At 41.5% G+C, this 26,732-nt stretch overlaps 1 protein-coding gene across 3 annotated transcripts; it reads right to left on the bottom strand.

The window, feature by feature from the left end:
- Positions 1–978: 978 nt before the first annotated feature.
- LOC109782494 (calmodulin-binding transcription activator 2) lies at positions 979–9,519 on the bottom strand. Of its 3 annotated transcripts, none has more exons than XM_020341119.3 (13): positions 9,222–9,519; positions 8,713–8,832; positions 7,851–7,966; positions 7,101–7,189; positions 6,907–6,949; positions 6,092–6,245; positions 5,856–5,975; positions 5,438–5,769; positions 4,136–4,474; positions 3,187–3,872; positions 2,533–3,109; positions 1,445–1,786; positions 979–1,268 (listed from the first exon to the last, which is right to left on the bottom strand). In XM_020341119.3, the coding sequence occupies exons 1-13, from the start codon at positions 9,262–9,264 to the stop codon at positions 1,149–1,151; spliced, it is 3,081 nt and encodes a 1,026-aa protein (XP_020196708.1). In that variant the 5' UTR covers positions 9,265–9,519; the 3' UTR covers positions 979–1,148. The 3 variants fall into 3 exon arrangements, with proteins under 3 accessions (XP_020196708.1, XP_020196721.1, XP_020196715.1); XM_020341132.3 differs by having other exon boundaries at positions 5,856–6,004; positions 9,222–9,487; XM_020341126.4 differs by having other exon boundaries at positions 6,165–6,245; positions 9,222–9,439.
- Between the last annotated feature and the right edge of the window lie 17,213 nt (positions 9,520–26,732).

The following is a 26,732-nucleotide window of genomic DNA, read 5'->3' as shown; positions in this document are numbered from 1 at the left end:
TTGTTAATCGTTCCTTCGAGATTTGTTAGGGTTTGTGTCCTACTTAGGAAGACGAGACGGCGGCGGCTCCCTGAAGATGGAATAAAGGTCTCCCCGCCTAGTCCCCGTTCCGGTGGTGCGTCTAGCATTGGTGGTGGGCGTGTGGAGGTGTGTCTCCGGCGAATCTATCCTCGGTGGATTTGCTCGGATCTGGTTGTGGTTTGTCTATGTTCGTGTGTCTTCAGGTTGGATCCTTTCGATCTACATTATTCTTCATCAACGGCGGTTGTTGTTCTGGTGCGCTGGTCCTACGGGGCCTTACCACGACGACTTCCCGACTGTCTACTACAACAAGTTGTGCCCGACTCCGGCGAGGGAGGGGCGATGACGGCGGCGCGCCTTCGGCTCGCTTCAGTGATTGTAATCGTCGCTAGGTGGTCTACGGATCTGGATGTAATTTTTATTATTTCTAGTGTTCGTTGTACTGCTATGATAGAAGATGAATAGATTGAAGGTTTTCTCGCAAAAAAAAAAAAGTTCGGCTACTGTTGTTCAGCTTGGAGAGTTCCAAAGGTGGATAAGTAAAAGTTTTTTCTCTCTTTTTTTCTACATCCTCAGAAAGTAAAAGTAATGTTTAAAGAGGGGGCTGGGGGCATATCAAAGATATTCCCTGGGCTGCGCTCCGTGCTGGTTAACTGCTAGTTGCTGGAGACGATTCGAAGTGACCAGAGGCTTGTGCTCCTCTCACTCCTTCCTTGGTTCACCTTCATGCCTTCATTTTGATGGGAAACCATCTCGGTTTGCTCATTTTGGTGGGAGAGGGGTTCATGGTTGGTCTCGGCTATTCGTTTTGATCTCACAAGCTGCTAATGGGCCGTAGTTTGACCTCCCACTAGAAAATGCGTTCATGGTCAGTGACAGCTTTCATCCCAGCTAGACTAGAGCCTCTCAAGAAAAGGAAAACATTGCGCCGCGATTCAGCAGCCAAGGAGCCATGCATAAACCAACCATGAAGTGACTAATAGAAGAACTATATATGTCCCATGTATTACAGTATTAGCTATACTGAGTCAAATGGTGAGCAGTGAACATCTAGCACAAGAATTTACAACTAGTCTGGTAAAACGAACAAGTCACAGCCTAACTGGTCTAGTAAAAGCCCATCAACGTCACAAAATAGTGGACATCGGTGTGTCTAACAGCTCATCCGCGCACAAATCCTCCAGATCAACCATGAAATCACCTCCATCGCCGCCAGCTGCATCGCTTAGCATCTTATCCTGTATCGCCTGTCCAAAACCATAAAAAATACAGATCCCAGTTAGATGAAGGTGCCATGTTCAGATGGGCGCTCCAGCAAAGATAAGTAGGAGAAACAATAGGAGGGAATGTATGTTATATCCTTCATTTTTATGTAACAATGGTTCAAGATGCTAATAATAAGTTACGGAAAAAGGAAGCCAACCTTGGACTCTTGTAGTTCTGTAACACAGGCTTGCAGCCTACTGTATTGTTCTCTTGCTTCTGGGTATTGAGTCATTGATTTCACACGAGCTAATGACCTCTGTAGTCTGCCTTCAGCCTGCTTCCTGCCATCCTTCAAGAAGTCGTATTCATCTTCAGCTTCTGCAGATCCACCTTCTGCAGGTTGGATCTGCGAGGACGGCCCTTCAAGTTGTTTGTCAGGTTGGAAACCACGCAAGCCCCGTCCCTTTCTCCTCCACCTCAGTATAACTTTCTCCACGATGCCTACTGACCAGATTACCTTTTTATAGTTTCTCCTTACTTGATGTCCTCTTATATGAGCCTAGTGAAAAACACAAGTAGAAGTATAATCCATAAGCAATATTAGCATTTTTATAGTAGTTGACAGCCTAATACAACTGGAGTAATCAACTGGAATTACTCGTATCAAGATAGCGCAACATCTGCAACTCACGAGTTGAGACCACTCATGTCATTTCCACGAGTCACGCACCTCATGTAAATACTGCCATAACATTTGGCTTCATGTTACCTTTTCTCTCATCTAAAACGTGATTGAACCAGATGCTAAATAATCTCGCCTCTATTTTTTGAATTAGTGGATTGGAATAAGCGCATTCAAAATGACCAAGTACCCCAAAAGATTCAAAGGAACAGTTACTGGTTCAATAAAAATGTCAGGAGTATAAACTGCAACTAGTTACATACACTCACCTCAGCTTCGAAGTACAATAACAAATTATCCCGAAAAATAAAAAGGAGCAGAGTATCATAAATATGCCTTGAGTATAAACCACATTAAAATGATTTTTTGACTAACAATTTAAACACGGATTAATCCATTGCATATAGAAAGCATAGTTCCATCAAACCACTTAGTTGGCCTATAGCCTCAAACACAAATATCAACTCCCAAGTTAAAACACAAAGAGTTAAAGAGAACCAAGTACTAATTGTCATGTCAGCAATCATATGAATGTGCTACAAGAAAATATGCAGCATTATGTGGTTATACGAGAGTTAGGCATACAAAAAGATAAGGATATGTTAGATTAGAACAGAGCATACCTGTATCTTGATGATTTTCTGTCGAATAATCATAAACTCCTTTCTCCCTTTCCATCCTCTAAACTTGTTTTGGATACGAACTGCAGCAGAATGCGGCATATCATTCTGTCCAGATTTGGTATTTTTAAGAGAAACAAGTGAAAGAGTGCGCTCATCAGATAATCCGCAATCATCATCTCCATATTCAACCACCTTCTTTCTGTGGAATGACTCTACCCTAAAAGCTTGAAATATTTTGGATGCAGCTAGAGTTGATTTACGAACAGCACTAAGTGAATCTTTTAATGACTCTGCCTGAGAATCTTGGCGAGAAAGCTGAGCAGAAGTTGGTTCTGCAAAGCCATCGGCTTCAGCTGATCCACAAATTTCTTCCACATTGCAACCCTTTGCTTCTTTCAATGTAAGTGCTGAAAGATGACTTGTCAAGGCAGACTCTGCAAGGAAACCCGCAATGCCTTTGTGTCCATTGTCTGATGCTAAATCAGCAGGTGTTCTTCCAGATAAGAAATGAGGAGTTGGGTCTGTTAATGCACCAGCTGCAGCTCCATTTGTTATCAGGGCACCAACTGTCCGCTCTCTAAATAATAGACACTGTAAGTTCAACATAGATGAGTAAACATGAAATACTGACAGGTACAAACATTAATCCATTACCTTCCACATGACGCTGCCCAGTGAAGCGCAGTCCATCCACGCACATCCCTAAAGTTCACATGTACGCCTGCAGCAATAATTGGTCTTATAGCCCAATCATAGCCAAGTGCAGCTACTAAATGGATCACGCCTTGCCCTTCCTTGCCTAACACATTGGGACCTTTCCCATCATCATGTATCTTATGGATAAGCCAATAATATAGCTTATCTTTGACCGATTTCTCAAGATTCTTGTCCTGTGCAGCAGAAAATTCTTCATCCGATGGTGCTGACAGGTTTGTAAATTTATCATCAAGCATCAGGGAACCAATAGTGCTGATTAACTCGGACTTCTCATTTCCACCACTCATAACATACTTCTCATAGTCATCTGGTCCCAGGGAAAGCAACTTCTCAAGACGGATATGTAAATGCATTTCATTGATACCAGTAATATGGGGATCTGCTGCCTCCATATGCTGGGTCTCGGAATCATGAAACTCGAATTCTCTTACTTCACTACAAGCTACCCTATTAGAGCATGTCACATAAAATGGAACTCGTCCAGATTGATGTACTGGTGTATAGCAGCGCAGGGAGCCATCTGCTAAAACTTCAACCGGTACTTCAACATCCCCGAACATACATGACCACTTACAATTTTCGACATGTTCTTTATTTGTCAAGAATGTACCAGTAATTAAGACCTGCATTGGGGTGACAAGCAGAATAAAGATGATTAATGGTAATCATTATAACATTTAGAAGTCAACATAACGATCAACATAGAGCATACTAGTAGGTAATTAAGACCTGCATTGGGGTGACAAGCGGAATAAAGATGATTAATGGTAATCATTATAACTTTTAGAAGTCCACAACAGAATGCTTAACATAGAGCATACCAGTGTGTTCATATCGTGCCTATTACCAAAATAAAAGCAGAATGGAATAAAAAAAGACTGCAAACCTTATTTTGAGAGCCAGTGTACGCCCAGCTTGGGGAAACGTCAATAATGCTGAAGAGCTGATCTTGGGAAAGCGAGGGGCTGACCACATATGCATCTAGCTGCTCGTTCATAGGTATACTCATACTAGAGCCATCAGCAACATTTACAGTTTCAGTACTGCTCCAGAAAGCATCAGAAGTGGATTTGATATCCAGATCAGCTGCAAGTTCATCACTCATCCATTTCGAGAAGCTGTCAAATTTCTTCAACCCATTGGGCTCAATCTTGAAGAGGTCCAATGATGACTGCTTTAATAGCGGATAGCCCATGCTTCCATCTGTATAGCTATCATTATGCACCTGCAAATTTGGGGAAATATTTTAGTTTATTGTGAAATAAGTAACATATCTGGGAAACAGTACACATATGGGATTATTCAGACAAACAATTTCTTAAAGCTGGTCGGCACGTGTTACCACAACAACAACAACTAAGCCTTTAATAATCCCAAACAAGTTGGGGTAGACTAGAGCTGAAACCCATAAGATCTCGAAACCAGCTCATGGTTCTGGCACGTGGATAGCTAACTTCCACGCGCCCCTGTCCATGGCTAGTTCTTTGGTGATATTCCAGTCCTTCAGACCTCTCTTGACAATATCGGCACGCTTTAAACGTCCGCTATGCACTGGAGCTTCTGGAGGCCTGCGCTGTATATGTCCAAACCATCTCAGACAATGTTGGATAAGCTTCTCTTCAATCGGTGGTACCCCAATTCTCTCACGTATATCATCATTCCGGACCCGATCCTTTCTTGTGTGGGGTCAGCACATGGTACCACTGCCATTAACTTCTTCTCTTGTGCAATTTACATCAGACAGCAGTGGATACTGAAGAGTTGCAAAATAAATACCCCCTTCTTAAAGGTAGTGAAATAGTACCCTCAAATATTCCTCATTGGAACATTGTATACATCAGGCAGCAATGGATACTGGAGTCGAAAAATGAATACCCCCCCCCCCCCCCCCCCCCCGCGCGCGCGTGCCTCTTAAACGCAGTGAAACATAATACCCTTAAATATTACTCATTGGAACATTATAGGGGAACTCCAAATTACAAAGTGCAATCAGATAAACAGAATTATAGTGCAGTAGTCCTACGACAAAGCACAGCAGGAAGGACCTTCCTATACCTCTGCAAATGGTCTCAAGGACTCTACAGTAGGCACAAAGGAGAGCAAGTGTAGAGAAGTTGCATGATTGCCACACGGAAACAAACATCTCATGACACAACAAGAAAATTAACGGAAAAAAACTGCAAAGCACCTGCGAGGACGTCATGCCTGCAGCACTCAGCGCATCCGTTTCCTTTTGAGTAAGGTTGTTGGTGTACAGTGCCTCAGTCATCAATGTTTCCAAGCGAGAGTTATCATCCAGATTGTTCGACCCCATGGTGGTAACAGAAGAATAGAGTGTTGGCTCCGTGAATCCAGTTGGATATTCTGGAAAGGGCTCACCAAAGTGCACTGAATCGAGTGCAGTTTTGGAACCACTCCTCAATCCAGCTCCAACATCATTGAACACACTAGCTATGCCATGGTGAGTAACAAAATTGTTGCTTATGTTAGCTGTTCTAGCCTGATTTTCATCCTGATAACCTGCAATGTTTATAAAACGAAATCTGAGCCAGAAGTCAATATTTAGAGGAATAGATCAGGAGTCGGAAGGTAGAACATAATCTTGCCTAGATTATTTACGGAAGTACTTGGAGCTGGAGCACCCAACCGATTATCCATCATGACTCCATCCACAGGCTGCTGCATCTCAACGAAAGGGTGGTATCTGGAGCTTGCTCGAGAATTATCTGTGGCACCGAATTTTGCTTTAGATACACTGTAAGAAATTACGTTATTGAATATGCATCACCTAATATATACTGAGTGCAGATGATGCCGAATGAAGATAGAGAAACAGCAAGACCTGTTTCAGCATCTTCATATTCCGAAATCTGTCCACTATATGGGCTTTCAGCATCCATAGTTTGGGAGGCTACCTGGCTCTGACTAGCAAAAGAGTTTGAACAAGCAGGACTATCTTCAGCCTCTTTCGAACGACTGAAACTTTGTTTGCCACCCTGAAACCATTTTTACTTACAACATCAGATAAGGGAAAGCAATATTCATAAATGAAGTGGTAAATCAAAGAGACTGTTGAAGCATATGTGGATTGCCCAAACTTCTCCATCAGTTCGGACTTTTCGTTCTACTGGTTGGTGCAGGAAACTTAATATGGTGTCAGAGGTTAAAGTCTAAGCTTTCGCAATTTAAATGAGAGAATTGTTTGCCTCTTTCTGTCCATGTCTAGGCTTAATCATGCAATCATGCCACACGTGAGAGGGGTCTTGAAGCATATGTTGATTGCCCAACCTTCTCCATCCGTTCAGACTTTCGGTTCTACTGGTTGGTGCATGAAACTTAAGAGACAACAGGAGAGAGTACATTATTCTCAACCCCCTCCCCCCCTCCACACACACACGCTCATGTGCATGCAGAACATATTAATGGAGTGAAGTTATAATTTGCACTATGATAGTCACAGTGTGTGTGTGTGTGGTGCCCTGTAGATATTCATTCCGTTCCTTTGTGTGTGTGTGTGTGTGGGGGGGGGGGGGGGGGGGGGGGTGCACTGCATACCAGCAAAGTTGGTACTAATATGCATGCGAAGTTTTCAGTTGATACGGTCACAAACTTACAAAATTAAGTCAAAAAGTTCATCACACATGAAACTACACGTACCTTGATTTCAAGATAGTGCACAAGAACAATATTCATGAAACCCCTGGGGAAAAAAATAGGAGATGATTATCATCATGGCATGCTGTCATGCTTCTGTTGTGATATCATTTCAGATATCATTAGACTATCCAAATTGGCTTTGGAAACTGATTTACATTATACTCAAAGAAATCATTGCATTATTCAGCACTTACTCTTCTAACAACCAATAGGTCCGCCTCTGGAAGTTCTCATTCTCTTCCCCATGGGCATAATAGCAATGAAGTACATCAACACTGCCAACCTAAAAGGATAAGCTTCAGTTTCACTGTTGTAGTAATAAGGCCACAAGAAAAGAACAACGGAGGGCTACAATAAAATTATTGCAACTATTTGGGCCACACCACATAATTTTCTTCATCAATAGAAAGCTTAAGTGTAGAAAAAATGCGGGCTATCAAAGCTTCAAGACAAGAGATACAGAAAGTTACTCCCTCTGTCCCATAATATAAGCTCATTTTGAAGCTGTTTTAGCTTGCAAACGATCCTATATTATGGGACGGAGGGAGTAGATGATTACTTCTTTTAGTTACATAAAGATGTCATCAAGGAAAACATTTTAAAACTTTTCAAACTTCCGAGTTTCTGAGCAATGACATTAATAGTTCAAAATGTATGTATTTTCCAATAACTTTACGGACACATTCTGATGTTTCTTTAAGCTGTAGCTTGGAGACTGAAAACGGCATCTCCCATGAATAGGGATGGGTAAAGTTTGTATAGGACAGCCTGTAGAGCAGTATAGAACAACTATAGATGTTTAGAGAACAGTGATACTATAGGATTTGTCGACTTAAAGTGATTCATGAAGAAGTCAACAACAGTATCCATCATTTATTCATTTGTCTGGTGTTTTCAAATTATACATGGAAAAGGAAGTCCTCTGTGGAAGAGCTTGTACATACTTTCAGCTTTTCATGAGCTTCCTTAACTGTCTTCCCATCCTTCTTCTTTCTCCAGATGTGTCCATCCTTTCTGAAGTATCTCAATATTTTCCGGTCAAACAGAAATAGTGAACCACCTACAAGAATGACATGGATAAGAAAGCCGTATCAGTATTGGTATGTCATTTCGTAAACTGACCAACATGTACTTACCAGGTGCAAATCAAGCAGGTACAGGTTATACATCACACAAGATACAAAGGAAAAAGAAACCAAGAAACAGTAATAAGCATGCCACTTATCCCTACAAACAGGGAGTTCATATGGAAGTATAAGAGCACAAAATAATTGAAAATCCAAGTAGTAGCATACGCAACCTGATCACATGCCATTTATTTGTCTAGCCCCATTGTGAAATGACTAGTGATTAGTGGATGCATGATCACCCATCTTTTAAACTTAAAGGAGCCAATTCGTATGGTTGATGCTTTAAAAGGTTACTCCCTGGATCATGATCTGCATATTTGATGCAATGGCACACATTTTTCATGCGAGATGAGGGGAATATTCCCTTTAGGGGATTATTATTCCGAGCTGTAGCATGTTAATACCAATGTTAAAAGGTTTTTAGACTCCTTGGAACTGCTGACTGAAATCGGAACATTCCTAGCAAAACAGCAACTTCCTAGGACCTCAATAAGTTGGACTTTTAGAATATCCGCGTGCAACATCCATGATACAGAAAAAGAAGTTGACAAGCACAGAACCCTAGAACATAAGTCTACACCATCAAGCCGAATGGGTGAGGAAGGATAAATAGCCACTGTGGTATCAATGTTTTCTATGAAGTTGGTCCGAAATTCCAAATAAGGAGAAGGCATACTTGGAGGCCTGTTTGGCGGCTCGGGCGCAATGGAGAACTTCTTGTAATTCGACAGTATTTGGCAGATTTCTGTGGGTCGCAGCCATCGATTCTGTGCTTCCTGCAGTATCTGGGGGATATCTGCGAATTAACAGCGACATTAGTCAGTCAGTAACCAACAATACTAGTAACTTCCTCAAAACTCGCTTTCATCAACACTAGCATGCCGTCTAGGTTTCGTTCATGCTCCGACTAGTTTTCCTAATCCAGCCCCCGAATCAACTGCGAGTCTACAGAAGGCGCTAGAAGCAAATTCTAAACTCTAAACCCATAGAAACAACAAAGCGGCCTCCAAAAACTCGCAACCCAGGGGAATCGCTCGAAGGCGGAGCCCTAAATCTCCCCGCACGGCCCCACAAAAACCCTGACAAAATCACCGAAAGCTTCCGCCAGCGAACCGGGAAACCCCGCGAAATCCCTAGACGGGCGTACGGATCAACCGCCGCAGTAGCACAGAGGCGAATCCGCACCTGGGGGCTGGTTGGACAGCCCGTACTTGTGCATCTCCGCCATGCGATGATCCGGCCGGGTCCCTTCCGCCGCTGCTCAGTCCTCACTCCTCCCCGCTCCAATCGCTCGCTTCCCGAGGGGGATATGGGGGGGAATTTTTATCCGGGCGGCGGGGGCGGCTTCACGGGATTCTTCGGCTCGGGGCACGGCGCCGTCGGATTGGAATATTTGCTTCGGGGGGAGAGAGTGAGGGGGAGGAAAAAGGCAGCGGAGCCGCGGAAGGCTGTGCGAAGGGTGCGGAAATGACGCGGCTGCCCCGGCTTGGACGGCGGTCTGGGCCTGTGGGTTAGGTGGGGCTCCCGTCGTCGCTAGCGCTGAACCCTGGTTAGGATCGCGGAACCCGGGCGCCGGGAAGAGAAGGGTCGGGGAACCCAACCCAAGCCCGTGGTTGGTCGTTTGCAGCCCGCGGTGGCCGCCGCGGCTGACGACGGGCCTGACGGCGACGCGACTAGCGCGGCTGAAGTTACCGTGCTGCCCCTCCCGGATTTTAAGGACCACGGAGTCATGGTTTGGGGAGTTTTCTTGCAGGATAAAGCGGGTTTGGGATTGCCCTCCGCATGATCATGGACCACGTGCACCGCATGCTGCGTCATGTGCGCATTTCGGTATCTAATGTGCATAGGTGCGCATGATTAGCATTTCTTTTGGCATTTTGAGTGAAAGAATGTTTGCATGTAGGGCCTATCTGCTATCCAATTCCGAGCTGTTCAGTGGGACTTGAGCTAGCTCTCCCTCTCATTCATAAATATAAGTCTTTGTAGAATTATATAGGGAGCAAAATAAGTGAATCTACACTCTAAAATATGTCTATATACATCCGTATGTAATCCTTATTGAAATCTAAGACTTATATTTAGGAACGGAGGGAGTATTTTTCTTTATCAAAAAAAAAGTCATAGCGGGGGGGGGGGGGGGGGGGGTCATTTGTGGCCGTCGAGGATGATCGCTATTTAGCGGAGGCGTTGTGGGTCAGATCATGACCATGCTAGCACAAATGTTAAATCATTAGAGCATTCAAAAGGAATACATGGGCAAAACTATTATCTTAGTTGGGAAGCTTCTAGTGTCTGTTTTAGGAGAAATGACGTATCAAATTTCCAGCTGCAACTTCCCACCTGATGGGGACATATACTAAGTGTAGGGTAACAGGCCTAACCCGTAGACCCTGCCCTAGGACACCATACACTTTATACTGGGCCCAGGGCCAGACCAACATTTAGATGCTCTGCTACCCGATGTCCACTCGAAAGGTACCAACCACTCGGAGGGTAGCGCTCCACTCAACCAGCCTTCTTCACTCGACCGAGCCTGTCAACACTCGGGCAAAGAAGACCAGGAGACCCCCCGGGATCACGACGGTCAGGATGTGCATCCACCCTTATCAAGTGTAGTTAATACACCCGTTACCAGTAACGGACACCCTTAAACCCTTGGTAATGGCAGCATTCATGAGGCAGAGGCGCACTCTATATAAGCCCCCCTACTCTGTGGCAAGGGTTCGCAATCCATTGTAATCCACACACTCCAATCAATCAGTTCCAGAGCACCGAGACGTAGGGCTATTACCTCCACCGCGAGGGGCCTGAACTCGTAAATCCGAGTGTAATAGTTGCGCTGTGGCTAGGCTCTGCCCTCTAATTCGGACCCTATACACTATTGTCAGACTTATACCCATGATAGTTGGCGCCCACCGTGGGGCTGGCGTCTAGCGACTTCCGGCGTAGTTGCGATTTTTCCACCTTCATCATGGTTTCCGACGGCAGACTGACACTCGGCGGCGAGATCCGCTTCGGCGCCCTCACCTTCATCGTTGATGGTTCAGCGTGGCACCAAGAGGCCTCGCTGGACGTCGAGGCGCTGCCTGTCCGCGGCGCAGCGCTGCGCATTTCCGCGCGAGAACGTTGGGCGTTCTCCTTCCACAGCTATCAGTCCCGTACCAGTCGGCATCTCTCCGCTCCACTGGTGATGACCCACAAGTATAGGGGATCAATTGTAGCTCTTTTCGATAAGTAAGAGTGTCGAAACCAATGAGGAGCAGAAGGAAATGACAAGTAGTTTTCAGTAAGGTAGTGTCTGCAAGTGCTGAAGTTGTAAGTAGCAGAGTAGTTTGATAGCAAGATAATTTGTAACGAGCAAGTAATGATAATAGTAACCAAAGTGCAGCAAGGTAGCCCGATCCTTTTGAGGCAAAGGACAGGCCAAAACGGTCTCTTATGATAAGCAAAACGTTCTTGAGGGTACACGGGAATTTCATCTGGTCACTTTCATCATGTTGGTTTGATTTGTGTTCACTACTTTGATAATTTGATATGTGGGTGGACCGGTGCTTAGGTGTTGTTCTTACTTGAACAAACCTCCTACTTATGATTAAACCTCCCGCAAGCATCCGTAACTACGAGAAAAGTATTAAGAATAAATTCTAACCATATCATTTGGATCCAATCGGTCCCTTACGAAATAGCGCATAAACTGGGGTTTAACCTTCTGTCACTCTCGCAACCCACCATCTAGTTGCTACTCCAAAATGCATTCCCTTAGGCCCAAATATGGTGAAGTGTCATGTAGTCGACGTTCACATGACACCACTAAGGGAATAACAATATACATACTATCAAAATATCGAACACATATCAAGTTCACATGATTACTTGCAACATGATTTCTCCCATGACCTCAAGAACAAAAGTAACTACTCACAAATGATAAACACGCTCATGATCAGAGGGGTATTAAATAGCATAATGGATCTGAACATATAAAGCTTCCACCAAATAAACCATATAGTGATCAACTACAAGATGTAATCACACTACTAGTCACCCACAAGCACCAATCTATAGTTCCGGTAACAAGATTGAACACAAGAGATGAACTAGGGTTTGAGAGGAGATGGTGTTGTCGAAGATGTTGATGGAGATTTCCCTCCCCAAGATGGGAGAGTTGTTGGTGATGATGACGACGATGATTTCCCCCTCCGGGAGGGAAGTTCACCAGGCGGAATCGCTCCGCCGGAGGGCAAAAGTGCTCCTGCCCAAGTTCCGCCTCGAGACGGCGGTGCTCCGTCCCGAAAGTCTCCTCCTTATTTTTTCTAGGTCAAAATGACTTATATACCAGAAGATGGGCACCGGAGGTGGGCCGAGGAGGCCACAACCCAACAGGGTGCGCCTGGGGGGCCTGGCACGCCCAGGTGGGTTGTGCCCACCTGGTGGCCCCCCTCTGGTGTTTATTGGCTCCAATATTCATCAAATAATTCATAAAAAATCTCCGTAAAGTTTTAGCTCATTTGGAGTTGTGCAGAATAGGTGGCCTGACGTAGCTTTTCCAGGTCCAGATTGTCAGCTGCCAGAATTCTCCCTCTTTGTGTGTTCCTTGTAAATTATGAGAGAAAAGGCATTAGAATTACTCCAAAAAGCATTATTATGGATAAAAACATTATAAATAACAGCAAGGAGACATGATGCAAAATGGACGTATCAACTCCCCCAAGCTTAGACCTCGCTTGTCCTCAAGCGAAAACCTAAATCAAAAAACATGTCCACATGCTTTGAGAGAGAGGTGTTGATAAAAACAAAATACGGACATAGAAGCATCATGTTGATTATTATAACATCAACAAAATTAAACATAGGACTTTTATCATAAAACTTGCATCATATACTTCCCATGAATAAGTAACAGTGCTACCTCTTGAGCACTGCGTTGGTTTTCCCTTGAAGAGGAAAGGGTGATGCAGTAAAGCAGCGTAAGTATTTCCCTCAGTTTTTGAGAACCAAGGTATCAATCCAGTAGGAGACCACGCACGAGTCCCTCGCACCTGCACAAACAAATAAAATCCTCGCAACCAACGCAATAAAGGGGTTGTCAATCCCTTCATGGTCACTTACGAAAGTGAGATCTGATAGATATGATAAGATAATATTTGTGGTATTTTTATGGTAAATATGCAAAGTAAAATAAAAGGTAACAAAAATAGCTAAGTGTTGGAAGATTAATATGATGGAAAATAGACCCGGGGGCCATAGGTTTCACTAGTGGCTTCTCTCGAGAGCATAAGTATTACGGTGGGTGAACAAATTACCGTTGAGCAATTGACAGAATTGAGCATAGTTATGAGAATATCTAGGTATGATCATGTATATAGGCATCACGTTCGAGACAAGTAGACCGACTCCTGCCTGCATCTACTACTATTACTCCACACATCGACCGCTATCTAGCATGCATCTAGAGTATTAAGTTCAAAAGAACAGAGTAACGCTTTAAGTAAGATGACATGATGTAGAGGGATAAACTCATGCAATATGATATAAACCCCATCTTGTTATCCTCGATGGCAACAATACAATATGTGCCTTGCTGCCCCTACTGTCACTGGGAAAGGACACCGCAAGATTGAACCCAAAGCTAAGCACTTCTCCCATTGCAAGAAAGATCAATCTAGTAGGCCAAACCAAACTGATAATTCGAAGAGACTTGCAAAGATAACCAATCATACATAAAAGAATTCAGAGAAGATTCAAATATTGTTCATAGATAAACTTGATCATAAACCCACAATTCATCGGATCTCGACAAACACACCGCAAAAGAAGATTACATCGAATAGATCTCCACAAGAGAGGGGGGAACATTGTATTGAGATCCAAAAAAAGAGAAGAAGCCATCTAGCTAATAACTATGGACCCGAAGGTCTGAGGTAAACTACTCACACATCATCGGAGAGGCTATGGTGTTGATGTAAAAGCCCTCCGTGATCGATGCCCCCTCCGGCGGAGCTCCGGAAAAGGCCCCAAGATGGGATCTCACGGGTACAGAAGGTTGCGGCGGTGGAATTAGGTTTTTGGCTCCGTATTTGGTAGTTTGGGGGTACGTAGGTATATATAGGAGGAAGAAGTACGTCGGTGGAGCAACGTGGGCCCCACGAGGGTGGAGGGCGCGCCAGGGGGGTAGGCGCGCCCCCTACCTCGTGCCTTCCTGGTTGATGTCTTGACGTAGGGTCCAAGTCCTCTGGATCACGTTCGTTCCGAAAATCACGTTCCCGAAGGTTTCATTCCGTTTGGACTTCGTTTGATATTCTTTTTCTGCGAAACTCTGAAATAGGCACAAAAAACAACAATTCTGGGCTGGGCCTTTGGTTAATAGGTTAGTCCCAAAAATAATATAAAAATGTATAATAAAGCTTAATAATGTCCAAAACAGAATATAATATAGCATGGAACAATAAAAAATTATAGATACGTTGGAGACGTATCAAGCATCCCCAAGCTTAATTCCTGCTCGTCCTCGAGTAGGTAAATGATAAAAACAGAATTGTTGATGTGGAATGCTACTTAGCATAATTTCAATGTAATTCTTCTTATTGTGGCATGAATGTTCAGATTTAATATGATTCAAGATAAGAGTTTAATGTTGACATAAAAACAATAATACTTCAAGTATGCTAACCAAGCAATTATGTCTTATCAAAATAACATAGCCAAAGCAAGTTATCCCTACAAAATCATATAGTCTGGCTATGCTCCATCTTCCCCATACAAAATATTCATATCATGTACAACCCCGGTTTTAGCCAAGCAATTGGTTCATACTTTTTAACGCGCTTCAGCCTTTTCAACTCTTACGCAATACATGAGCGCAAGCCACGGATATAGCACTATGGTGGAATAAGGTATAATGGTAGGGTTTATGTGGGAAGACAGAAAAGGAGAAAGTCTCACATCAACGAGGCTAATCAACGGGCTATGGAGATGCCCATCAATTGATGTCAATGCAAGGAGTAGGGATTGCCATGCAACGGATGCACTAGAGCTATAAGTGTATGAAAGCTCAAACAAAAGAAACTAAGTGGGTGTGCATCCAACTTGCTTGCTCACGAAGACCTCGAGCATTTTGAGGAAGCCCATCATTGGAATATACAAGCCAAGTTCTATAATGAAATTTCCCACTAGTATATGAAAGCGACAAAATGAGAGACTCTCTATCATGAAGATCACGGTGCTACTTTGAAGCACAAGTGTGGAAAAAGGATAGTAACATTGTCCCTTCTCTCTTTTCTCTCATTTTTTTTATTTGGGCATTTTCTCTTTTGTTTTATGGCCTCTTTTTTTTTAATTTAGTCCGGAGTCTCATCCCGACTTGTGGGGGAATCATAGTCTCCATCATCCTTTCCTCACTTGGGACAATGCTCTAATAATGATGATCATCGCACTTTTATTTATTTACAACTCATGAATTACAACTCAATACTTAGAACAAAATATGACTCTATGTGGATGCCTCCGGCGGTGTACTGGGATATGCAATGAATCAAGAGCGACATGTATGAAAGAATTATGAATGGTGGCTTTGCCACAAATACAATGTCAACTACATGATCATGCAAGGCAATATGACAATGATGGAGCGTGTCATGATAAACGAAACGATGGAAAGTTGCATGGCAATATATCTCGGAATGGCTATGGAAATGCCATAATAGGTAGGTATGGTGGCTGTTTTGAGGAAGATATAAGTCGGTTTATGTGTGATAGAGTGTATCATATCACGGGGTTTGGATGCACCGGCGAAGTTTGCACCAACTCTCAAGGTGAGAAAGGGCTATGCATGGTACCGAATAGGCTAGAAATTTGCGGAAAGGTAGGTGTGCGTATAATCCATGGACTCACATTAGTCATAAAGAACTCATATACTTATTGCAAAAAATTATTAGCCCTCGAAGCAAAGTACTACTACGCATGCTCCTAGGGGAAGGGTTGGTAGGAGTTAACCATCGCGCGATCCCGACCGCCACACAAAGGATGGCAATCAATAAATACCTCATGCTCCGACTTCGTTACATAACGGTTCACCATACGTGCATGCTACGGGAATCACAAACTCCAACACAAGTATTTTTCAATTCCACAATTACTCAACTAGCACAACTATGATATTACCACCTTTATATCTCAAAACAATTATCTAGTATCAAATTTCTCATGATATTATAATTAAAGAAAATTGCCATGCTATTTTAAGACTCTCAAAATAATATAAGTGAAGCATGAGAGATCAATAGTTTCTATAAAACAAATCTGCCGCCGTGCTCTAAAAGATATAAGTGAAGCACTAGAGCAAAACTATATAGCTCAAAAGATATAAGTGAAGCACATAGAGTATTCTAACAATTTCCAAATCATGTGTGTCTCTCTCAAAAGGTGTGTACAGTAAGGATGATTGTGGTAAACTAACAAATAAAGACTCAAATAATACAAGACGCTCCAAGCAAAACACATATCATGTGGTGAATAAAAATATAGCTCCAAGTAAAGTTACCGATGGAAGTAGACGAAAGAGGGGATGCCTTCCGGGGCATCCCCAAGCTTTGGCTTTTAGGTGTCCTTAGATTATCTTGGGGTGCCATGGGCATCCCCAAGCTTAGGCTCTTGCCACTCCTTGTTCCATAATCCATCAAATCTTTCACCCAAAACTTGAAAACTTCACAACACAAAACTCAGCAGAAAATCTCGTGAGCTTCGTTAGCGAAAGAAAACAAAACACCACTTCAAAGTACTGTAATTAACTCATTCTTTATTTATATTGGTGTTAAACCTACTGTATTCCAACTTCTCTATGGTTTATAAACTATTTTACTAGCCATAGATTCATCAAAATAAGCAAACAACACACGAAAAACAGAATCTGTCAAAAGCAGAACAGTCTGTAGTAATCTGTAACTAACGCACATTTCTGGAACTCTAAAAATTCAGCCAAAATAGGACGACCTAAACAATTTGTTTATTGATCTTCTGCAATTGGAATCAACATCATATCACGTTCTAGTGATTTTTAACAATTATTTTCGTGAACAGAAAGTTTCTGGAATTTTCAGCAAGATCAAATAACAATCATCCAAGAAGATCCTATAGGTTTAACTTGGCACAAACACTAATTAAAACATAAAAACAAATGTAACCAGATGCTAGATCAAATATTTATTCCTAAACAGAAGCAAAAAGAAAAAAACTAAAAATAAAATTGGGTTGCCTCCCAACAAGCGCTATCGTTTAACGCCCCTAGCTAGGCATAATAGCAAGGATAGATCTAGGTATTGCCATCTTTGGTAGGCAATTCTTCAATGAGACATCTATCACCCTTAGGAGTTTATTTTTTTTATTAATTATCAAACTTCTAGGCACAAATCCGCAAAATTCATTTGTAGCAATTGGTTCCTTAATGATAGCAAAAAGATTGGGATGAATACTTATAGATTTGAGATCCGCAGTTTCCTTACTAGAGGATTCACCCTTATTTTTAGGAACATACATAAGCTTGGCAATTTTAGTTGGAGGACTTGGAGTATTCTTTACGGAAGAAAAAGCGGTTCCCAAGTTGGTAATGATGCCCTCAAGTTTATCGATTCTAGTGGAATCCTGATGTATTCTTTCATTAACTATGGATTCCTTCTCCTTAATATTTTTCAAAGTGAATCCTACTTTAGATCCATATTGGGTAATTTGGTTGTGGATCTTTTTATTCAAATTTTCAATTAACTCTACGGTAGCAACTTTATTTTAAATAATTTTAAGTCTTTGCATTACATGCTCCAAAGTTAACATAGTTCCATTAACCAAAAGAGGTGGTGAGCCAAACAAATCTATCATAGCATTATAAGAATCAAAAGTATGGCTACCCAAGAAATTCCCTCCGGTAATGGTATCAAGGATATATCTGTACCAAGGAGTAGCGCCTACATAAAAATTGCGGAGAAGAACGGAAGTAGATTGCTTCCTGGTGGATCTATCTTGAGCATTGCAAATTCTATACCAAGCGTCTTTTAAATTTTCTCCTTCCCTTTGCTTAAAATTAAGAACTTCATTTTCGGGAGACAACGGAGAAGATAGGGAACTAGCCATAACGACGAAACAAGCGGAAATTAGGCGAACGGAAGAGAGAGGGCGAATAAAACGGCAAGGGTGAAGTGGGGGAGAGGAAAACGAGAGGCAAATGGCAAATAATGTAATGCGAGAGATAAGGGTTTGTGATGGGTACTTGGTATGTTGACTTTTGCGTAGACCTCCCCGGCAACGGCGCCAGAAATGGCTCGTTGTCGGGATTCCAAATCTTGACTTGACCTTGCGTAAGCCTCCCCGGCAACGGCGCTAGAAATCCTTCTTGCTACCTCTTGAGCACTGCGTTGGTTTTCCCTTGAAGAGGAAAGGGTGATGCAGTAAAGCAGCGTAAGTATTTCCCTCAGTTTTTGAGAACCAAGGTATCAATCCAGTAGGAGGCCACGCACGAGTCCCTCGCACCTGCACAAACAAATAAAATCCTCGCAACCAACGCAATAAAGGGGTTGTCAATCCCTTCACGGTCACTTACAAAAGTGAGATCTGATAGATATGATAAGATAAATTTTTTGGTATTTTTATGGTAAAGATGCAAAGTAAAATAAAAGGCAATAAAAATAGTTAAGTGTTGGAAGATTAATATGATGGAAAATAGACCCGGGAGCCATAGGTTTCACTAGTGGCTTCTCTCGAGAGCATAAGTATTACGGTGGGTGAACAAATTACTGTTGAGCAATTGACAGAATTGAGCATAGTTATGAGAATATCTAGGTATGATCATGTATATAGGCATCACATCCGAGACAAGTAGACCGACTCCTGCCTGCATCTACTACTATTACTCCACACATCGACCGCTATCCAGCATGCATCTAGAGTATTAAGTTCAAAAGAACAGAGTAACGCTTTAAGTAAGATGACATGATGTAGAGGATAACTCATGCAATATGATATAAATCCCATCTTGTTATCCTCAATGGCAACAATACAATACGTGCCTTGCTGCCCCTACTGTCACTGGGAAAGGACACTGCAAGATTGAACCCAAAGCTAAGCACTTCTCCCATCGCAAGAAAGATCAATCTAGTAGGCCAAACCAAACTGATAATTCGAAGAGACTTGCAAAGATAACCAATCATACATAAAAGAATTCAGAGAAGATTCAAATATTGTTCATAGATAAACTTGATCATAAACCCACAATTCATCGGATCTCGACAAACACACCGCAAAAGAAGATTACATCGAATAGATATCCACAAGAGAGGGGGGACATTGTATTGAGATCCAAAAAGAGAGAAGAAGCCATCTAGCTAATAACTATGGACCCGAAGGTCTGAGGTAAACTACTCACACATCATCGGAGAGGCTATGGTGTTGATGTAGAAGCCCTCCGTGATCGATGCCCCCTCCGGCGGAGCTGCGGAAAAGGCCCCAAGATGGGATCTCACGGGTACAGAAGGTTGCGGCGGTGGAATTAGGTTTTTGGCTCCGTATTTGGTAGTTTGGGGGTACGTAGGTATATACAGGAGGAAGAAGTACGTCGGTGGAGCAACGTGGGCCCCACGAGGGTGGAGGGCACGCCCAGGGGGGTAGGGGCGCCCCCTACCTCGTGCCTTCCTGGTTGATGTCTTAACGTAGGGTCCAAGTCCTCTGGATCACGTTCGTTCCAAAAATCACGTTCCCAAAGGTTTCATTCCGTTTGGACTCCGTTTGATATTCTTTTTATGCGAAACTCTGAAATAGGCAAAAAACAGCAATTCTGGGCTGGGCCTCCGGTTAATAGGTTAGTCCCAAAAATAATATAAAAGTGTATAATAAAGCCCAATAATGTGCAAAACAGAATATAATATAGCATGGAACAATCAAAAATTATAGATACGTTGGAGACGTATCAAACAGCTCATCACATAATCAAAGTATGAAGCAAAAACTCTATTAGAAACCAACAAACTATGTTCTCAGTCAACTTTGCAACTACAATTCATCATCTTTTCAGGAAGAGTCATGTGTCAGAGCCTTTTAAGCAAGTCCACATACTCAACCATCATATAGTCTTCTATGATTGCTAACACTCACCTTGTACCCATGAGCAAAACATTTCAACCGGACACATAGAAAGATAGGGGCTTATAGTTCCGCCTCCCAACATACTCATCTCAAGGGTGATGTCAACAATAATAACTCATGCTATCTATATTCAACTGGACATATGTGCCTAGATCTTTCCTCACCACATGATGCTTGCCAAAAGAGAAAATAAAAAGGAATAGAAGGAAAACTTTTGACTCTTTGCATAAAAGTAAATACATAAAAGTAAAAGATAGGCCCTTCGCAGAGGGAAGCAGAGGTTGCTATGCGCTTATTTGTTTCATGCTCAATTCCTTAGTGCAAGAGAACGTCACGTTGTATTGCCCCTTAAGATGACAACCTTTATTATGCAGTCTGTCGCTTTTATTCTTTGTCATCCAAGTTCGTACAACGCTCAATTTTCTCTTACACTAAATGATCTCACACATTTAGAAGCAATTTTTATTGCCTTTTTGCACCGATGACAACTTAGTTGAGGGATCTTGCTAAATCCATAGGTAGGTATGGTGGCCACTTGAAAAAGATTTGGGTTTAAGGGTTTTTGGATGCACAAGTAATATCTCTACTTAGTGCGGAATTTTTGGCTATCAAGGATAGGTGGCAAACATCACATGTTGAAGGATCTATGACAATATGACTTCTATGTGAATATAAACAAACATAAACCATTAAGTTGTCTTCCTTGTCCAACGTTAACAATTTTGGCATATAATATTTTGATGAGGGCTCACAATCACAAAAGATTTCTAGGATAGTATATCTATATGTGAATCTTCTCTTCCGTTATTAATTCTTTCATGAGTTGCATCATTGACTAATGCTATGTTTGTCAATCCCTAATAAAATTTTCTTACTTATACTTTTCCTTATGTGGTGCTATCACCTACCATAGGATTAGTATATAATCTTATTGATTTAATTCCTTTCCTTTATTTACTTTCTTTTCTCTTTCTCTTTCTTTCTTATTTTTTTTCTTTATTTCTATTTGCAACGTGAAAGTAAAGAAAGCAAAAACTCAAACTAACTTTATTATATAACTTGCACACGATTACAATGATAGATCACTAAGCAAACTCTCAAATAGGAAAGGATCGAACTAAACTTTATTTCATCTAAAAGCAAATGATCGAACTAAGATAAGTAAAAGCAAAAAGATAGTGGGATGATACGATATCGGGGCACCTCCCCCAAGCTTGGTGGAAGCCAAGGGGAGTGCCCATACCCGATACTCAATTCTCCTTTGGTGGTGAAGAAGATGATGGTGGTGATGAAGCGATCCTATCCTTAAGGATCAAGAGGTTCTCCAGTCGACGGATAACGCTCCGGAGATGGATGATATGCTCTTGGTGCCGAATATTTTCGCGAGTAAGATACTTATTCTGTATGCGAACTATTTCAATGACGCGAAAGCCTCAATCTCAGCAGGAGTAAGGTGAGGTAGGTAGGGCTTAAGGATATCCTCTTCCTCCTCCTCGGCCAGCAGCTCTTGTGCTGCCACAGGGGGTGGATCTACGGTAGCTTTCTTGCCCTTGTCTCCCTTGATGGTGTCCGTGGGCCCCTCGTGCTTCGTCTCGATCTTCATCAGCCAAGCATCTTCTTCCATGTTGTTGGAGGAGCAAGAAGACATGATGCCTGGCTTGATAAATCTGACCGGAAATAGCAAGAAAAGAGAACAGAGGATTTCTCCGCGACACGGTGATCAACAGGTTCGGGAAGTATATATAGATTTTTTATCTTGGGGGACAAGTATATGGAAGAAAAACGGAGTACGGAAGGTGTCCCAGGTGGGCACAACCCACCTGGGCGCGCTAGGCAAGCCCGGTGCGCCCTGGTGTCTTGTGCCCACCAGGGGACGCTTCCTGGAAGTTTCTTTATTCCAAAATTCTAAAATATTCCAAAACTGATAAAAAAAATTGCGGATTTTTCGGAGTCCGTTTACTTACCGTATCACGTACCTCTTTATTTTCACGATTTTGGAGTGTTCCAGAAGGACTCTTTTATGTGTTCTTCCGGTGTCAAAGTTTGGATAATATTACTTTCAACATTGATAGGCGTACCTGAGATATAATGCTTTATTCGTTGCCCATTGACAACCTTCGGGTTAGTACCTTCGGAGTTATTTATTTTGATGGCTCCCGACCGGTAAACCTCCTCGATGATGTATGGGCCTTCCCATTTCAAGAGGAGCTTTCCTGCAAAAAATCTAAAACGAGGGTTGTATAGAAGAACATATTCTCCAACTTTAAACTCACGCTTTTGGATTCTTTTTTCATGCCATCTTTTTACTTTTTCTTTGAATAACTTTGCATTTTCATAAGCTTGGGTTCTCCATTCATCTAAGGAGCTTATATCAAATAACCTCTTTTCACCAGCAAGTTTGAAATCATAGTTGAGTTCTTTAACTGCCCAATATGCTTTATGTTCTAACTCAAGAGGCAAATGACAAGCTTTCCCATAAACCATTTTATAAGGAGACATACCCATAGGATTTTTATATGTTGTTCTATAAGCCCAAAGTGCATCATCTAATTTCTTAGACCAATTCTTCCTGGACCTATTAACAGTATTTTGCAAAATTAATTTTATTTCTCTCTTGCTAAGTTCAACTTGACCACTAGACTGAGGATGATAGGGTGATGCAATTCTATGGTTAACATCATACTTAGCAAGCATCTTACGGAAAGCACCATGAATAAAGTGTGAACCACCATCAGTCATTAAATATCTAAGGACTGCAAACCTTGGGAAAATAACTTCCTTAAGCATTTTAATAGAGGTGTTGTGATCAGCACTACTAGTTGGAATAGCTTCTACCCATTTAGTAGCATAATCAATAGCAACCAAAATATGTGTATACCCATTAGAGGAAGGAAAAGGTCCCATGTAATCAAATCCCCAAACATCAAATGGTTCAACAACAAGTGAATAATTCAAAGGCATTTCTTGACGCTTACCAATATTACCTATTCTTTGACATTCATCACAAGAAGAGACAAACTTACGGGCATCCTTGAAGAGAGTAGGCCAATAAAATTCAGATTGCAATACCTTGTGAGCAGTTCTATCTCCAGCATGATGCCCTCCATAAGCCTCGGAGTGACATTTCCGTAGGATTTGTCCCTGTTCATGCTCGGGTACACAACGTCTAATAATACCATCTACTCCTTCTTTATAAAGATGTGGGTCATCCCAAAAGTAATGTCTTAAATCATAGAAGAATTTTTTCTTTTGTTGGTATGTAAAGCTAGGTGGTAAATATTTAGCAACAATATAATTAGCATAGTCAGCATACCAAGGAGTACTATGAGCAACATTTATTGCAGCTAACTGCTCATTAGGAAAACTATCATCAATAGGTAGTGGGTCATCAAACACATTTTCAAGCCTAGACAAGTTATCAGCTACTGGGTTCTCAGCTCCTTTTCTGTCAATGATATGTAAATCAAATTCTTGTAACAAGAGAACCCAACAAATAAGTCTAGGTTTAGCATCTTTCTTTTCCATAAGATATTTAATAGCAGGATGGTCTGTGTGAACAATTACTTTGGAATCAACAATATAAGGTCTAAATTTATCACAAGCAAACACCACTGCTAAGAATTCTTTTTCAGTAGTAGCATAATTTCTTTGAGAACTGTCTAGAGTTTTACTAGCATAATGAATAACATTCGGTTTCTTATCAACTCTTTGTCCTAGAACAACACCAACAGCATAATCACTAGCATCACACATAATTTCAAAAGGCAAGTTCCAATCAGGTGGCTGAACAATAGGTGCAGATATTAAGGCTTTCTTGAGTGTTTCAAAGGCTTCAAGACAATCATCATAAAAAACAAAAGGAATATCCTTTTGCAAAAGATTAGTAAGAGGCCTAGAAATTTGAAAAGTCTTTGATAAATCTCCTATAGAAACCAGCATGACCTAGGAAACTACGAATACCTTTTATGTCCTTAGGACATGGCATTTTCTCAATAGCATCAACCTTAGCTTGGTCCACTTCAATACCTCTTTCAGAAATTTTATGACCCAAGACAATGCCTTCATTAACCATAAAGTGGCACTTCTCCCAATTCAAGACAAGATTTGTTTGTTCGCATCTCTGCAAAACTCACTCAAGATTGCTTAAATAGTCATCAAAAGACTTCCCATAAACAGAAAAGTCATCCATGAAAACCTCAACAATCTTTTCACAAAAATTAGAGAATATAGCAGTCATACATCTTTGAAAGGTAGCAGGTGCATTACATAAACCAAAAGGCATACGTCTATAATCATAAGTTCCAAAGGGACAAGTAAAAGTGGTCTTTTCTTGATCAGGTTGAGAAACAGGTATTTGTGAAAAGCCAGAATATCCATCAAGGAAGCAAAAGTGTGTGTGCTTAGATAATATTTCAAGCATTTGATCAATAAAAGGCAAAGGGCAATGATCTTTTCTAGTCGCTTTGTTTAATTTTCTAAAATCAATTACCATTCTATAACCTGTAACAATTCTTTGTGGAATAAGTTCATTCTTATCATTAGGAACAACAGTTATGCCTCCTTTCTTAGGAACACAATGAACATGACTTACCCATCTACTGTTAGCTATGGGATAGATTATACCCGCCTCCAGAAGTTTTAAGATTTCCGTTCTTACCACTTCCTTCATTTTTGGATTCAACCGACGTTGGTGATCAACAACGGGTTTAGCATCAGGTTCCATATTAATTTTGTGCTGACATAGAATGGGACTAATTCTCTTTAAATCATCAAGAGTATATCCAATAGCAGCCCGGTGCTTCCTTAGAACTTTCAATAATCTTTCTTCTTCATGTTCTGAAAGGTTAGCACTAATAATAACAGGTAGGGGGTGCGCCCAGGGGGGTAGGGTGCGCCCCCACCCTCGTGGGTGCCTCAGGACTCTTCTGGCCCATCTCCGGTGCTCCGTGGGCTTCTTCTGGTCCAAAAACGATCTCCGTGAAATTTCAGGTCAATTGGACTCCGTTTGGTTTTCCTTTTCTGCGATACTCAAAAACAAGGAAAAAACAGAAACTGGCACTGGGCTCTAGGTTAATAGGTTAGTCCCAAAAATCCTATAAAATAGCATATAAATGCATATAAAACATCCTAGATGGATAATATAATAGCATGGAATAATAAAAAATTATAGATACGTTGGAGACGTATCAAGCATCCCCAAGCTTAATAACTGCTCGTCCTTGAGTAGGTAAATGATAAAAACAGAATTTTTGATGTGAAATGCTACCTAGCATATTTATCAATGTAATTTTCTTTATTGTGGCATGAATATTCAGATCCATGAGATTCAAAACAAAAGTTTAATATTGACATAAGAACGATAATACTTCAAGCATACTAATAAAGCAACCATGTCTTCTCAAAATAATATGGCTAAAGAAAGCTATCCCTACAAAATCATATAGTTTGGCTATGCTCTATCTTCATAACATAAAATATTTAAATCAGGCACAACCCCGATGACAAGCCAAGCAATTGTTTCATACTTTTGATGTTCTCAAACTTTTTCAATTTTCACGCAATACATGAGCGTGAGCCATGGACATAACACTATATGTGGAATAGAATGGTGGTTGTGGAGAAGACAAAAAAGGAGAAGATAGTCTCACATCAACTAGGCGTATCAACGGACTATGGAGATGCCCATCAATAGATATCAATGTGAGTGAGTAGGGATTGCCATGCAACGGATGCACTAGAGCTATAAGTGTATGAAAGCTCAACAAAAGAAACTAAGTGGGTGTGCATCCTTCTCGCTTGCTCACGAAGACCTAGGGCAATTTGAGGAAGCCCATCATTGGAATATACAAGCCAAGTTCTATAATGAAAGATTCCCACTAGTATATGAAAGTGACAACATATGAGACTCTCTATCATGAAGATCATGGTGCTACTTTGAAGCACAAGTGTGGTAAAAGGATAGTAGCGTTGCCCCTTCTCTCTTTTTCTCTCATTTATTTGGGCCTTCTCTTTTTTTATGGCCTCTTTTTCCTCTTTTTTTGTCCGGAGTCTCATCCCGACTTGTGGGGGAATCATAGTCTCCATCATCCTTTCCTCACATGGGACAATGCTCTAATAATGATGACCATCACACTTTTATTTACTTACAACTCGATACTTAGAACAAAATATGACTCTATGTGAATGCCTCCGGCGGTGTACCGGGATGTGCAATGAATCAAGAGTGACATGTATGAAAGAATTATGAACGGTGGCTTTGCCACAAATACGATGTCAACTACATGATCATGCAAAGCAATATGACAATGATGGAGTGTGTCATAATAAACGGAACGGTGGAAAGTTGCATGGCAATATATCTCGGAATGGCTATGGAAATGCCATAATAGGTAGGTATGGTGGCTGTTTTGAGGAAGGTATATGGTGGGTGTATGGTACCGGCGAAAGTTGTGCGGTATTAGAGATGCTAGCAATGGTGGAAGGGTGAGAGTGCGTATAATCCATGGACTCAACATTAGTCATAAAGAACTCATATACTTATTGCAAAAATTTATTAGTTATCGAAACAAAGTA

This window comes from Aegilops tauschii, chromosome 2 (assembly GCF_002575655.3).
Source record: "Aegilops tauschii subsp. strangulata cultivar AL8/78 chromosome 2, Aet v6.0, whole genome shotgun sequence".
Classification (NCBI taxonomy): Eukaryota; Viridiplantae; Streptophyta; class Magnoliopsida; order Poales; family Poaceae; genus Aegilops; species Aegilops tauschii.
The sequence above is the reverse complement of the archived record's forward strand: the minus strand, read 5'-3'. Positions and strand labels throughout refer to the sequence as shown.

Bases quoted from the DNA above. Each gene is read 5' to 3' on its own strand.
- LOC109782494 (XM_020341119.3), bottom strand. From the start codon at position 9,264: ATGGCGGAGATGCACAAGTACGGGCTGTCCAACCAGCCCCCAG. The intron at 8,833-9,221 runs GTGCGGATTCGC...GTTAATTCGCAG, and splicing joins GCTGTCCAACCAGCCCCCAG to ATATCCCCCAGATACTGCAG. The intron at 7,967-8,712 runs GTATGCCTTCTC...TCATTCTTGTAG, and splicing joins GCCGCCAAACAGGCCTCCAA to GTGGTTCACTATTTCTGTTT.